This window comes from Festucalex cinctus, chromosome 6 (genome assembly GCF_051991245.1).
Source record: "Festucalex cinctus isolate MCC-2025b chromosome 6, RoL_Fcin_1.0, whole genome shotgun sequence".
Classification (NCBI taxonomy): domain Eukaryota; kingdom Metazoa; phylum Chordata; class Actinopteri; order Syngnathiformes; family Syngnathidae; genus Festucalex; species Festucalex cinctus.
The window spans coordinates 14764886-14779852 of record NC_135416.1 but is presented as its reverse complement, the minus strand read 5'-3'; the positions used below and the strand labels follow the sequence as shown (position 1 = coordinate 14779852).

The 14967-nt window shown below is 39.3% G+C and overlaps 3 protein-coding genes across 6 annotated transcripts in view; 2 read left to right on the top strand and 1 right to left on the bottom strand.

Annotated features, from left to right (window-relative positions):
- The window catches only part of ftr84 (finTRIM family, member 84), a 55052-nt gene extending 47563 nt beyond the window's left edge, over positions 1-7489 (top strand). For 2 of the 3 annotated variants that reach the window (XM_077523585.1, XM_077523584.1), the window contains 8 exons: positions 1387-1432; positions 1633-2174; positions 2573-2668; positions 2774-3007; positions 4121-4277; positions 4365-4421; positions 4660-4713; positions 5111-7489. In XM_077523585.1, coding sequence (XP_077379711.1) covers positions 1387-1432; positions 1633-2174; positions 2573-2668; positions 2774-3007; positions 4121-4277; positions 4365-4421; positions 4660-4713; positions 5111-5652 — 1728 coding nt within the window. In that variant the 3' untranslated portion in view covers positions 5653-7489. The remainder of the gene's footprint in view (positions 1-1386; positions 1433-1632; positions 2175-2572; positions 2669-2773; positions 3008-4120; positions 4278-4364; positions 4422-4659; positions 4714-5110) is intronic. The other variant, XM_077523586.1, reaches the window with a different exon arrangement.
- On the bottom strand, positions 7488-10293 carry LOC144020278 (GPI-linked NAD(P)(+)--arginine ADP-ribosyltransferase 1-like). Its single transcript, XM_077523589.1, has 3 exons — positions 10254-10293; positions 10029-10152; positions 7488-8438 (listed from the first exon to the last, which is right to left on the bottom strand). Exons 2-3 carry the CDS (start codon positions 10131-10133, stop codon positions 7716-7718), a joined length of 828 nt encoding a protein of 275 aa, XP_077379715.1. The 5' UTR covers positions 10134-10152; positions 10254-10293; the 3' UTR covers positions 7488-7715.
- Positions 9732-12548, top strand: LOC144020277 (ecto-ADP-ribosyltransferase 5-like). 2 transcript variants are annotated; one of them, XM_077523587.1, is made up of 3 exons: positions 9732-10110; positions 11489-11603; positions 11688-12548. In XM_077523587.1, exons 1-3 carry the CDS (start codon positions 10064-10066, stop codon positions 12528-12530), a joined length of 1005 nt encoding a protein of 334 aa, XP_077379713.1. In that variant the 5' UTR covers positions 9732-10063; the 3' UTR covers positions 12531-12548. The 2 variants fall into 2 exon arrangements, with proteins under 2 accessions (XP_077379713.1, XP_077379714.1); XM_077523588.1 differs by lacking the exon at positions 9732-10110 and adding an exon at positions 10166-10706.
- The last annotated feature ends 2419 nt before the right edge of the window (positions 12549-14967 follow it).

The following is a 14967-nucleotide window of genomic DNA, read 5'->3' as shown; positions in this document are numbered from 1 at the left end:
GATTTGCGAGCTTTTTCACAGTCAATCATTTTGACATAGTAAAACTGTACATAGTAAGGATCTGCATGCGTTAGCAAGAATATTCATTTGGGTTCCATTCAATTTGGCTTTTAGAGGCAGCTTACTACAGCTTTTTTGTTGTGCAATTGGTTACGCAGATTCTTGTAATTTCGAAGTACAAATACTTTGTTACTATACTTGAGCAGTTTTTTCAGGACTTTGTACTTTCCTGACTATTGATTTTGTAAACTACTTTTTGCTTTTACCCGTTACATTTTAACCAGTGTCTGTAATTTTTACTTGATTCATTTTCATAACAAGGTTGTTACTTTTGGGCGGCACGGTGGTCGAGTAGTTAGCACGTCCGCCTCCCAGTTCTGAGGACTCCGGTTTGAGTCCAGGCTCCGGCCTTCATGAGTGGAGTTTGCATGTTCTCCCTGTGCCCGTGTGGGTCTTCTCCGGGTACTCCGGTCTCCTCCCACATTCCAAAGACATGCATGGCAGGTTAATTGGGCGCTCCGAATTGTCCCGAGATGTGCTTGTGAGTGTGGATGGTTGTTCGTCTCTATGTGCCCTGCGATTGGCTGGCAACCAGTTCAGGGTGTCCCCCGCCTACTACCCAGAGCCAGCTGAGATAGGCGCCAGCACCCCCCGCGACCCTTGTGGGAAATAAGCGGTCAAGAAAATGGATGGATGGATGGGTGGTTGTTACTTTTGTTTTTAAATACATGAAAACGATTAAAATACTTGGCTGTTAATGTCTCCTGGCTGCACCAATCATATGAAGCGTTACACACGGTCCCCAACATCCCAACTTGTGACTGGCTCTACGAGACGCTATCACATGACTTGCAATTGGCTAGATTGGAACAACTCAACACTGTGGACTCGACGCAGGGCAAGTCAGAGAGTCAACTGGCCGATGTATACCCATTTTGCTCCATTAGCATTAGCATTAGCTAATATCTTTAAAACTGACGTAGTCGGAAGCAAATAAAAATACTTTTTACTTCTACTCGTCAAGTACATTTCAGAGCCTGTAGTTTTTTACTTTTACTTCAGTAATTATTTTAGTGAGTACTTTTACTTTGTCCAAAGTTGTTTTTTACCCAAGTAATTGTACTTTCACTCAAGTAGAGAATGTCAGTACTTTTCCCATCTCTGATGGGATATCGACTGCACTGTGCAAAAATACTTCCCCCTCCATATTACAACGGCAAGGTCAATTCATTTGTTTTTGTTGACATTTGGGTTTCAGATCAAAAGCTGAATGAGACAAAAGCTTTTCTTTCATGCTGGCCTATTTACATCTAGATGTGTTCAACAACTCAGGACCTTTGTTTGAAGCCAACCACTTTTTTCTTTCTTTCTTTCAAATTTGTCAAGGTTGCTGACTGCTCTTTATCTCAGACAACGGGAAAAAGATTTGAGGGTGAGAAGAGCTCTCTGCTTTAGTGTAAACAAAACCTCCCCTTTTGTAATGTCAGCATAAAAACACAGTGTCACTGTGTTGAGTCGCTTCAGCGCACTTTGCTTCAGATACTTCTTGATTTATTCACAGATCTATACATTTTAAAAGGTCAAGTTCTTCTAATACGATCATGGCTGAGTCGAGTTTCCCTTTACCTCCAGAAGCCATCTGCCCTCTTTGTGTGGATGCACAGAGAGACCCGGTCACCATCCCATGCGGGGACACTTACTGCTTGGAGTGCATCAAGATCTACTGGGATCAGTTTGACCACATGGGCGTGTACAGCTGCCCCCAGTGCAGAGCCACCTTCACACCGAGGCCCGTGCTGAGACGCAACCTCCCGGACGTCTACCACGAGCCCCGCCGCCAACTTCAGGAGCTCACTCCTTTCCCCTACATGCACCGGGAGTCCTTCTGTGATTTCTGTGTGGGTCGTCGGAACAAGGCGGTCAAGTCGTGTCTCATGTGCCTGGCTTACTACTGCGAAACGCACGTGAAGCCGCATTACGAGTCGTCCACCTTCAAGCGGCACAAGCTGGTGGACGAAACCGGACACCTGGACAGGAAGATCTGCCCTCAGCATGAGAAGGGCCTGGAGCTGTTCTGCCGCTCAGACCAGATGTGCATATGTGTACTGTGTACTGTTCGAGAGCACCGCAGCCACAATATCACCTCTGCGGAGGAGGAGCGCGTCGACAAACAGGTGCAGTATTGTAAATCTCACTCAAAATGTGACTCTACAAGACATTCGGGACTTAATATTAAATAATGCTCTGAAAGGCATTTCCTCAGAAGTTGCTGGAGATTAGAATGGCCTGCTAATTGGCTAGTGTACAGTCGGGTATATTTCAACGATTTCCAAATAACAGGATACACAAAGAAGCCAAACATTCTAATGGTAGGAAATATAAATACGGTACATCCATCCATTTTCTTGACCGCTTATTCCTACACTGAATCAAATCGTAATCCTAGTGAATCGAATCGAACCGTTCCATTTTAGAATTGTTCCATTTTAAAATTGAAGTTACAGTAGCTCTAGCCTAACATAAGAGATGTGATTTAAAAAAAGTTCTTCTAACCATCCTTTGTTTCTATCAGAAAGTGCTGGTGGTCACGCAGTCTGAGGTCCAGCACCTAATACAAGAGAGGATGAAAGAGCTGCAGGAGCTCAAGCATAATGTTGATGTTCTCAAAGTAAGAACAGTCAAACTTGGCACTCTTTGACACACAGCAAGTCATCCCCAAAATGTATTTTTATGTACATTAAACATCCTGACAAAGTGACCTTACTTCCGTTAGAGCTGCGCCCAGCGGGCCCAGGCCGAGAGTGATAAGACATTCCATGAGATGCTCCAGGCCGTGGAGCGCTGGAAGGCAGAAATCCATCAGATGATAACAGCCAACATGCAGGCGGCCATGTCTCAAGCTGACAGCTACGTGGAGCGTCTGGAACAGGAGATACTCGAGCTGCAGCGAAGAGATGCAGAGCTGAGGCAGATTCTTGAAACAGAAGACAACATTCACTTTCTGCAGGTTGTCATTCATTTCTTCATCATTTTTGTACGCAATGCTCGGCTGATTTACCAACAGCACCTTATAGTTCTTTTTGATCGAACTGTAGTTAATTTCTCTCCTTATTGTGGTCCTGTTGGACAGGTGTGAACAAAACAAACTAAATCAACCTGTCCGAGAATGAAAAGTGATGATCTTGGTCCAAACGTACTCTCAATCGGTTTGCATGAAATGTGAACGCCATGCAACCTCGGTTGCACATTCGTTCTTTACCCAAGACATCTCTGTAGTGGTTCCTCTTTTTTATTATTTAATGTAGTGAGTCCACAAATCCGTTAAAGTAAATTATTCATACCCTTAACTTGAAGAATTGTTTTATTGTTCAGTGGATCTTCTCAAAATATTCATGAATAATTTCTCAAGTTTTGGTTAGCTTAGTTAGTTTGTGGGTTAGCGAGCTATGTTTGGCTAAATTGTTTTGGTTGGTTGGTTGGTTGGTTGGTTCATCATTCTCACATTATTTTGCATTTTATGGGCATTAAGCCTTTTTCTCACCATACATTGCACTCGTGAGTTTTTTCCATACCCACTCGGTATGCAAACTTTCAAGCACAACCGTACTTAACTCATTCAAACCCACAAACGTGTAAACACGTTTTTTAATACTTTGTCCTTCACTCCCAAAAAACTTATTTACATGTTTTGTTGTTTTTAATGAAAAAACATACAGAAGGCTTTGATTGAGCTTCTGAAATGAAGAGGTGGCTGAAAGCAATGGTAGTTATTACAAAAAAAAAATGGCCAACAGGTGGCAGCAGAGTATAAGAGATCAGCCAGGGCCATGTTGCAACAACTTCTTTTTGCCAGTGTTTTCAACAGGTTTGTGAATAATAACTGCTGCAAACTGGAAACAGATACAAATATACTTTTTTTTCCTGATGAAAGAAGAGAGAAAGCCAAATATGCAGCAGTTGTGTGCTGCGGCAAGTTGGCTTGTATGGTTGGCTGGTAACTTTATTGGCTAGTTTGCTAAATGCAGCACAAGGTCAGTTATGTTAAATGTGTTATTTTAAATACTTTAATAGTTAAACACCTTCTGACTTGATTATGTACCTCTTGTGTCATGTTGAATAGAATTTTCCAACCCTGTGTGTCGCTCCGGAAGCCATGGTGCCCAAAGTGCTCATCAACCCGCAGTTCTCCTTCAGTGAGATGAGCAAAACAGCCTTAGAAATGAAGGAACATCTAGATGGTATCTGTAAAAAGGAACTCAGTCAAATCTCCAAGACAGGTTTGTCCAGATAAACAAAAAACGTGTTTACCTCTCGACCTTCTTGAACTATAGAGCAGACAAATGTAATGTGCCTCCTTTTAACAGTAAGTGAAACACCTGTGTACATCCTTTTACCAAGAAATGGAGACAAACGGCTCAAAGGTAAGTGTGAACCAACCAATCATAAATTTGTATTTGGCATACTATTTCTCTGATGCCTTACGATAAAATGGCCCCAGCAAAATGTGTAGAATTCTATTGGGGTACCCCATAAAGGGATTTTCCAATTGTCTAACATGAACTGACATGAAGCATTGTGACATTTGTTTTGTTATGAAAAATGGGCTCATTTGATCTCAACTAAACACAGAATATGTTTCATATTTTCATGCTGAAACAGTTCCTAACAGAGTGGATTTTCAGGAGCCAAAAACAAGATCAGACTTCTTAAGATGTGAGTAGTTCATTGTACAATGTTCAACCGTACTTTCTTCTGTATTTGGGCCCAATGCTGCAATTGTTGTTCAAGTATCTCCCTCTAAAGTAGTTGTGTCAAACATATGGCACGCGGGCCAGGACCAGCCCCTCAGGGAGTCCAATAAGGCCCGTGAGGACCAAACACAAACTGCAATTTTTCACTAAAATTGTCTGTTGTTGGTAGTTTTGTCCATTGGAGGGCACCCTGACAAAGGATTTGATGCAAAAATAAAAAATTCTGTCCTCATTTTGGTTGAGAAATTTCAGATTACTCTGCAATAAAACTTGATACATTGGCATTAATAATGTGTTCATTAGGATGAATTGTGAGACTTGATCATTCAGTTTAGTGAAGAAATATGTTTTCTTTTTAGACGCCTGTAAGATGTCCTTCGATGCAAATACAGCCTATAAGGAACTAGTCCTGTCAGACGGGAACCAGAAGGTCACCAGGAAGAAATCAGTCCAGTTTTATCCAGAACATCCGGAACGCTTCGATGGCTTCTCCCAAGTGCTGTGCAAGGAGCCACTCACTGGTTTCAGATTTTACTGGGAGGCCGAGTGGAGTGGCGAGTTTTCCCTGGGAGTGGCCTATAAAAGCATCAATCGCAAGGGGAAGAACTCGCACAGTCTGCTGGGCTACAACAGCAAGTCTTGGAGTCTGCTCTGCTCCGACTCGGGATATTCCGCTTGGCACAATAAAACGGACCGCGACCTTGCGGGTGCTCCCCGTGCTTCACGAATTGGCGTGTACCTGGATTATGCTGGCAACACGCTGGCATTTTACTCTGTCTCAGAAAACATGGAGCTCATCCATAGGTTCAAAGCTCAGTTCAGCGAACCTTTATATGCAGGCTTCGGTGTGGGCTCCTCGGTTACCCTTTGTCAACTTAAACACTCTACTACACCCTACTAAGATACCCAGATTTGTTGAATTGAGGGTGCGCTGGTTTGTAGTAATAAAAACAAAATAGCATCACTGTCAATGCTGTCGCAACCCGTCGTCATCTGCTTTAATTCCTTTTGATAGCTAGTTTTCGTTCACATGACCAGCATTTGTTTGTCCGCCATGTTGGAAGTTGAGATTATGAGAATAATATTGAAACACTAACCAGAACTAAACAATGCATCAATCTGCAAAACGAGGGTGCGTGACGTCACTGGAAGAAAATGTATAATTGTGGACCAGCCTGGATGCCTCTACGGTTGTGTTAGCATCAGAGACGTTGCTTATGTGAGGTTTTCGTCTATACTACGCTGCTTTTACTTTAACTATTTTGTAATCTAATATCCAATATCTAACAGTCCTCTCTGTTGTTTTTAAGCTGTTGATTTTATGAAGGTGCATTCTGTAAGTGTGAGAGTAACAAATGTCTACATTATCAACTGCTTTTAAATGATCATTGGCTTTCCAGTCCGGCCATATTTTCAAGTCCCTGTTAAAATGAATCAAATTTAAAATTTCAACTTTTAATGCATTTATGACTACTGTTAATGCACATTGTCACCTTCCTAAAATAATGGTCTATAATGGTCATTATTTCCTTCTATTTTATTTATTTATTTATTTATTTATTTATGAAAATACAAAAAAACAAAACACTGATTATATTCTATTTATTAATCATCTAATTTCAGTGGTAAATTAAATTCAGTGGTAGAATTAAATTCATTAATCTGTTTAACTGAAGGGGTGGCACGGTGAGTGACTGGTTTGCACGTCCGCTACTAGTACTGAGGACTCAAGTTCGAGTCCAGGCTCCGGCCTTCCTGGGTGGAGTTTGCATGTTCTCCCTGTGCCCGCGTGGGTCTTCTCCGGGTACTCCGGTCTCCTCCCACATTCCAAAGACATGCATGGCAGGTTAATTGGGCGCTCCGAATTGTCCCGAGGTGTGCTTGTGTGCGTAGATGGTTGTTCGTCTCTGTGTGCCCTGCGATTGGCTGGCGACCAGTCTAGGGTGTACCCCGCCTGCTGCCCAAAGCCAGCTGAGATAGGCTCCAGCACCCCCCACAACCCATGTAAGGGTTAAGCGGTCAAGAAAATGGATGGATGGATGTTTAACTGAAGATGTAACCAATGTGAACAGGGTAGGCTTGCATCCCGAGGAAATGTAAAGCTTTTTTTTTTTTTTTTTTTTTTGTCAAAATATGACTTTTGTCCATTATTTTAAGATGGTGACAACATTTATTTGTAAGTTCTGCACAGCACCTTCAAAAAGAGAGCAGCAATGAAATGCTTCTATAAACGTATTAGCTTCAACCTCTGAGAATGCGAAGCCCTCTTGTGCTCTCTACTGGATCATATGATGATACACACTCGGCTGAGCTTGATCAAAAAATGAATGGGTATAAGCAGAACATATCAATCAATGCACATTATTTTCAGAGCAGGGATTATGCATACATACATTTGTAATGGTACTCGTCCTCAGTAGAGGTACAGGTGAGCTACAGACTGTCTACACTGACTGACCGAGGTGAAAGATACAGTACACCCTGAACTAGTTGTCACCTGTTGAGCAAGAATTAACAAAAAGTACATGAAAATGTTTTTGCATTATACACTAATAGAACCTCTTCTAAAAAATGAATAAATGAAATAGTGTAGTCATTCAGATTTCTTTGCAGTGAAATGAAATATTCCACAAGCAAATGATTGCTGAAGTTTTTCATATTCATTTCATATTTCGTGCAATAATTTCATTATTTCATGTTACCTTAGAACGAGTGAACAATAAAAATCAATTCTCATATTTGCATCCCCTTTTATTATTATTTTTTTGCACTTTCAAATAGTTTTTTTTAATGATTGTGTTTGCAGTAGTGTAAAACTAATGTTTCATACTGAGCTGCTTCAAATATTTTGCTGACCCTTTGCAGTATGTCAGACAGCTCTCCATACTATAAAATACAGTTCTACACAATTAGAACCACATTCATAAACACATTGTTTACACGATGACTTTGTAAACAGCCCGCTCACACAAATGGCATGATTTTTTGTATTTGCTGTGGATTTAGTTTACAGTTCAGATCTCCCCAGGGCATTTTGGTGCTTTGTAATTTGTAGACAACACTGCACCACTGATCATCCGTCATTACATTAGTGACTGTGAAAACCTCATATGGAGGAATTAACGCTTGCCCCCTTTGGCTTTTAGCAGAATAGAACGTCACATCAGCACCAAAGCAGCTGTGGATCTCAAAGCAGGAACCTTTACCATTGGACTCAAAAGTCTGCTTGCTTGAAGCCGCCCAAACGAAAGTGCCAAAGCGGATTTTGGTGTTGAGCGCATGGACGTTGTAGCGTTCCGAGGTTCGAAGATAGCAGGTCATGCAAGTGGTTTGATTGTGGTTGAGCATCTGGATAGCATCAGTTAAGTAGAAGTACAAATGATGAAACTGAAATTCATGCGTGCCATATTTTCGCTTCCCTTCTTTTACCGCTGTATTGAAATCACGTCGGAGCTCATGTTCATCGGTGTATAAGTACAAAACTACAGCGTGTTCTTGCTTCAGATTTTGGTGCGCAGGCATCTTTGCGTGTCTTTCAGCTGCAGCCCAGGCAGAAGTGAAGCCTTTGTTGTTGCCCCGCTCAAATGCGCCGATAAAGTCAATTACAGCAGCAATCTCTCTTCGACAACCATCGTACATGTCGTCAATGGACTCTGTCGCCATGTTGAGAATCACATGATCAGACATCTGTAATGACAAAATGGCGACAGTTACAACAATCAGCTGTTTTATCGTGAAGCCCTGCACATTCCAATGTTATTTTAGTTAACTAAAACTAAGGAAAAAACTAAAACTAAAATTAAAAAAAAACATTTTTTGTTAACAAAATGAAATTAAAACGAAAATGCGTTTTAAAAAAATAAAACTAACTGAAACAAAATTAACTAAAACTAACTATAACAATAGTGAAAATGTTCTTAGTTTTCGTCTTTTGTAATTAATTTAATACATGAGCCTTTGGGGTTGATTTTAAATGTGATTTGAGTCTATTTATTTCAATATTAACCGGAATAAGGATGTTTGAAAGTGTGTCACACTGAAGTGTCGTCATCTAGCAGCAGCCAATAGAAAAGCACCTTCAAACCATGGTACCATTGTGTTTATTAAATCTTGCACACAAGTAATACACTTTTTAAAAATGAAAACTAATACTAAAACTAAAGAAAACTAAGCATTTTTGAAATAACTAAAACTAATAAAAACTAATAGAGCCATCCTAACAACTAATTAAAACTAACTAAATTAACTAACTAAAAACCAAAACTCAAAACGAAATAAAAAATTAACTTTAATGAAATTGCCAAAACACATGGGTGTCATTCTAGTGGGTTCAACTTCAACCAAGCAGATTTAGATTTTCATGAAACTTGGTGCAGTTGTTAATAGTGATGGCACAACACTAAATGTCAAATTTTAGGCCAAAAAGAGCAGAGGTTTGGAAGCTATGACCCACCAAATGTTGACATTCTTGGCAAAAGGGGCGTGGCCACCTTCTTTTGAACCCTTATATCTCAGGAACTATTAGTCTTCACAAATCTATTGTTGGAAAAGTAATTCAAAAAGGATTCCAAATTTGAAAATCATTATTTAGAAGATTGGTGCATATTTTAGTAACATTTTGACCTTTTAATTGAGCTTTCAATTGACCTCAAGATCACGTTCTCTAAAACACATACGTTTCTTATTTTTTTTTTTTTTTTTTTTTTTTTTTTTGAGCAGCAAAAAGGAGTCAATAAATATTCAAAGAAATGTCAACTTTTCATGAATGTTCAACGAATATCTGAGGCTATGGATACTTTCAACAGGCACGTCAAGTTTAATCAAAATCAAAATCTGGTTGGTTAAAATGTTCTGATTTTTGGGGTTATTCACTGGACCATACGCCCCCCTCCCCCCGCCATGAGCTGTTCTTGTGCTCATCCAAAAACAATTCAAGTTTTACTTTGGCACCATCTTGTAGCATTTAATGGCAAGAAACTGTTAAACTGAATTCAGTATATTTAGACAAAAGTAGTGCTTTGCCGTAAGCTTGTGGCATTTCCAGGAAATTCGATACGTTTTAAGAGGGTGCATCAATTACTCATAGATTTTTTTTTTTACTATTTGAGGCCCGATCCTCCAGGAAGAGGAGGAGTTCACTTTGTTTACATCATACTAGTAGACTTTTTAAATGAAAACAATTACCACGAGGCTCCACTCCACAAGAACTACTGCAGATGAGTTGTCATTGCAGAAATACACATTTGAAATCAAATGCAAATTAAAGAATGTTCTGACCTGAGCAGGATCCTGGGGCCACCAGAGGATTAAAAATGGGTCTCTGTACAAGGCAACCACTGCCACTAGAATTAAAAGAAGGGTGAGAAATCGTGCTTTCTTCATGACCTTTCCAGCTTCATATCTAAATCAAAAGAGATGCGATAGACATCAGGCATTCTTGCATACGGACTAAATCTGCAGATGAAATCGCTAAATAGTGTAAACAATCTTTTTCTGCTTTACCCTTTTCTCTGTGATGTGTCCTTGGAATGTTGTATGCCTTTAAAGCAGAAATCTGGAGGTGCAGTGGGGGCAACAAACTCTCGGGAAACAGGATTGACCTGAATTTAACATACATGACGGCGCGCTTGCACACCTGTCATCTATTTCTAATGACCTGCACTTTGCATTTTAGCAATATTTAGTCTTTGGTGTCAAACCAACAAAAGTCCTGTTTTCAAAGACATGCTTTGCATGCCTTTATTAACAGTTAATTGTAACTTGGCTGTGTAAACGGATTCCGAGACGGACTTCGTCATTGCAGTGAAGGGTGTGGCAACACGAGCTGATCCGGTTTGGCTTCTCATTCGAGTGTTGAGTGAAACCAAAAACAAAACTAAGATAACATACAAGATTGAAAAACAGGTCTTGTGTCAGAACTACAAAAAAGACCACTACAGTGCTTCTCTTAATGGGGTAAGATTTACAAGATTATTATTGATTTCCAAACCAAGCAATTTGTCTGTATGCATTCATTGAGCTTTGTGAAGCATATTTGCCGGTCGTAAAACTTATCGTATTGTTCAAGAAGTCAAATGGAGCAAATACAGAATCAATGTAACTTATTGTTCTCAAATACTATGCTTGAAGCTGAAATTGATTATGTTTATGAATAGAAGTGGATATAATTTAAATTGTAAGTAAAGAAAATGTGTTAAACATTATTTTTACATTTGCTTCCGTGTTTGGGAATTTTGGTGGCCTGACTTGCTATATTTTTGCATGTGTGCATGGAGCTTGTCCACACAAAGTGACATGAATAATTCTGGAAAACAGTTTGCCAAGTACATAACATAGTGCTTAATATTTGCTTTTGGCACAATTTCCAATTACTTTCCCATGAGAAAATGTCCTCAATATAATTTATTCTTAAAAAGCTTGACAATCATGCAAGCCTCAAAGTGTTGTTAACTAAGAAGTAGCACAAATGAATATAAAATTAAAGGACAGTGGTATCTATTAGGTTAAATATAATCTATCCTTGGATACTGGTCGACCTCTGATTTGTTGTCATAAAGAATTTTTTTCCATGCTGGACATCTACTGTAAATAATTAGTTTGAAGATCACACTATTATTCTAATCATAACATCTTTATTAACATAAATTAAGAAGAAAATACACTGGAAAAAAATACTATATAGTTTTAAAGTAATTTTTTCTTTATTCACGCTTCAACATTTTTTTTTTCCTTTCCAGATGTACTTGGCAGAAGAGCCTCGCATGCGTCATTATTACGTCTCTTCTCTTGACATGCCTGCTGGTGTTTGTCATCATTTATCTTCTGCCCCACTCCCAGCACATTTCTGCAAAGGTAATTTGATCAAATTCCTCAGAGAGAATCCTGCATTGCCATCTAGTGGATAAATGCTGAGCCACCGTGTTTCCTTTTGTTGAGAATTCTACGCAGGCCTGCGACTCCAGGGAGGACGGCTGCAATACAAAACCCATCGTATTGACTGATGTGCTCATTGTGAAGACAATGGCATCCGATTGGAATTTCAGTCAGGCTTGGAGTGATGCAGAACAAAAAGCTAGGAAGCCGGCACACGAATACATTGAGAAACAGCATGCTGCCGCCATATACATGTATACAAAGTCTTTGCTGAAACATCCCACCAATAAATTAGGCATAAGTGAATATCAAGTAAGCAATAATGAGACAATTTATATGGATTCAAAGCTTTATTCATTTCTGAGTGAAGCCATTCAAATTCTGAAACACAGCCAGGTATCATGTCTGAAAGCCATCTACCGAACACAAAGACATTTGCACGTGGATATTTCCAAGCAAGTCCGTTTCGGCTCCTTTACGTTAGTTTCTGACAAAAAGAGACTTGAAAGGAGCTCCTCATGTTTTGAGATGAACACGTGTTTCGGTGCCGACATAAGCCATTACGCCGCGCTGGAAACAAACCACCAGGTGCTGATTCCTCCATATGAAGTTTTCAAAGTGACTGGCGTCCGCCCTGACATCACTGAGGACTGTAACGTCACCTACAAGTTGGAAAGCAATCTCGACTGCGTGTATGATACAAAGAGAAAGAGATTACATCCGATATCTGCAGAACCAGCAGAAGGATTGTGGTGTGTCGTCATTATCACTTTCGTGATCACGGTTTGCATTGTGGTTGCTATTATTATTGTGAAAACATATCAAAAGAAAACTCGTCATAGTGGTTCTTATTTGCACTATCATGCTGTGGTTGTTTTGAAAAGTACAACATTCAATCTTCAATAAATCAACTTCTTGCTGTCACTGACGTGTTTGGTTGAGTTGGGAGTCACATGCAAGGAAGAAGGATGTACTGAACTAAACAATTGATTGCCAAAAGCAATTGCAACTTGCAACTGGGGAAAACTCCAAATACAAAATCAGCAAAGTTCTAAGTATATAACTCAAGTGACAACAAAACACCAGGAAACAGAACACATACCACTACTACAAGTAACAACCACAAAACATGAACGCAACAAGGAGGAAACAACAGAAACAAACAGAACAACAGAAAGAAACCAGGAAAGCCAACTAACAAGGTAACGATTAACACCTGGACAAACACGACTGATGGAGATGATTAGCAGACACAAAAGACCAAGGTGACAAGCACAGGTGGAATCAAAAGACGTTAGCAAACAAGAAAGGACACAAGAAAACAAGCTGGAACAATAAAGCTAATCAATAATAATAATGTCTTTTGTATTGTTAATGGTTATGATAAAGCTTGTCTCGATGGGTCCTGTTAGATCTTTGGGGTTGAGTGATATGCTATATGCTATGGAAACAGGAAATATGCAAAAGCTTTACTTGGTTTACAGAAGACATGCAACCATTTGTCATCAAGAATTAAAAAGTAAATTAAAATAACTTAAAAAGTAAATTTTCCATAAATGCATATTCTAAACTGTCTGAACAGGCTTTAAACCAACATAAATTGCATATAGATAGATATGACATCAGCAGAGCCGTCTGGCATTCTGGGAACGTTGCTCAACATTTCAAACTTTCGTCACATGCTTTAGTCACACTTTTTCAACAGAATTTCCCAACCAAATGTTTATGTAGTTTGTAATGCTTCTTTTGCCGTTTCAACACCCTTGGAGGGTGATGAGACAAAAGTATTTGCATGCCACAAAGGCCAGAAGGGAGAAATGTTGACTTTGTTGACCATCTTCTTTCAGCATGTTACTCAATTACTCACGTGTGTGCGACATACCACGTGGCTGTTGCTTGGTCACTAAAAATGCTGCAGAGCCAAATTCAGTAGTTCACATCATCCGCCACATTCTGTAGGATGCTATTGTCCACTAATTTATGACCAAACAAACAGCTTGTCTGTATTATCATAACGGTTCTCTGAGTGCTTTGCTAATCTTGAATTTCAGAACATTAGCTATATATAAAAGATTGTTGATACCCGACACCAAATGATATGATACAAGTGGCTGAGGTCAAAAGGCAGGCCCATACTTGTTCGTTTTCAACACTACCAGCCACACCTTTTTAAACAAAATTATTCAAGGTGTTAGCCTATTTTAATGTTAGGAATATATGTTGACGAAAGTGAGGTCAAATTTGATACTTCACTGATACATGTGGCAATCTTGAACCGATATCATTGCTCACTTTAAAAAATGGCAAGAAGTTTTAGCAACATTAATAAATGCAATGCATTCCACATTGGCTGAGTCCAACCTCTCCACAAAGTTTCTTTGAGTGGTTTGAAGTAGTTTTTGCACAATTATCACAACATGTTATAAACATACTCAGATTTATGGTTTATATAACTTCAACAATAAGTGTAGGCAAGACCAAACTACTTTGATACCTTACAGTTCTGTTAAATTTCTGATCATAGAACCACCGTACTTGTATTTACAAGTGGTAGAAGGAGGCCCTTTTATGCTCAAACATGCTTAAAGGGCTACTTCACTTATATAGCCATTTTTGGCAGTCAAACATTAATATTTTGCCAATAATAAATTTAATATTTCCATTATTTTTCACGTACAATTAGTACCTTTAAAAACACATTTTGCAACTTGCTGTCGACTGAAAATGACATCACAAGGGCTCAGGTAACCAATCACAGCTCAGCTTGTGAATGTCACATGACCAAACCTAGAAAACAGGTGGACTGTGATTGGTTACCTGAGCCCTTGTGATGTCATTTTCAGTTGACAGCAAGTTGCAAAATGTGTTTTTAAAGGTACTAATTCTATGTGAAAAACAATGAAAGTATTTAATTAATTATAGACATAATATTAACCTTTTATTGCTACAATGGGCTAAATAAGTGAAGTATTTCTCTTCATTTACAACGAAAATCATGCGTGTAGGGGAACGCTGACTATTGAAATACAATTGACTGTGACATGAACACAACGAACCAATCAAAGAAGCATCTTGACTGATGAGCAAAAAAGCAGTAAGAAAAAATAAAACAACATATGTGCCACCCAATGTCATTTTTTTGTACAAAAGTGTGTTCCCCCACAGCACAGGAAGTATTTTCCAAAGTTGTTGTTTTTTTTTTTCCCCTTGCCGACATCACCATCTTATGTCGCTCACACTGACCGGTCCTCTTCTGAAAACACTCACCAACAACCATCGGCGCGTACAAGGAAGTGTCTGCTCATCTATGTGTTTGTGAATTCACGTGTTACACGCGAGCGCT

What these genes read in the sequence shown, in the direction of transcription:
- LOC144020278 (XM_077523589.1), bottom strand. Translation starts at nt 10,133, where the DNA reads ATGAAGAAAGCACGATTTCTCACCCTTCTTTTAATTCTAGTGGCAGTG. An exon ending in GGCCCCAGGATCCTGCTCAG is followed by an intron (nt 8,439 to 10,028) that starts GTCAGAACATTC and finishes TTGTCATTACAG; the next exon opens with ATGTCTGATCATGTGATTCT.
- LOC144020277 (XM_077523587.1), top strand. Translation starts at nt 10,064, where the DNA reads ATGGGTCTCTGTACAAGGCAACCACTGCCACTAGAATTAAAAGAAGG. An exon ending in CCACTAGAATTAAAAGAAGG is followed by an intron (nt 10,111 to 11,488) that starts GTGAGAAATCGT and finishes TTTCCTTTCCAG; the next exon opens with ATGTACTTGGCAGAAGAGCC. An exon ending in CCCAGCACATTTCTGCAAAG is followed by an intron (nt 11,604 to 11,687) that starts GTAATTTGATCA and finishes CCTTTTGTTGAG; the next exon opens with AATTCTACGCAGGCCTGCGA.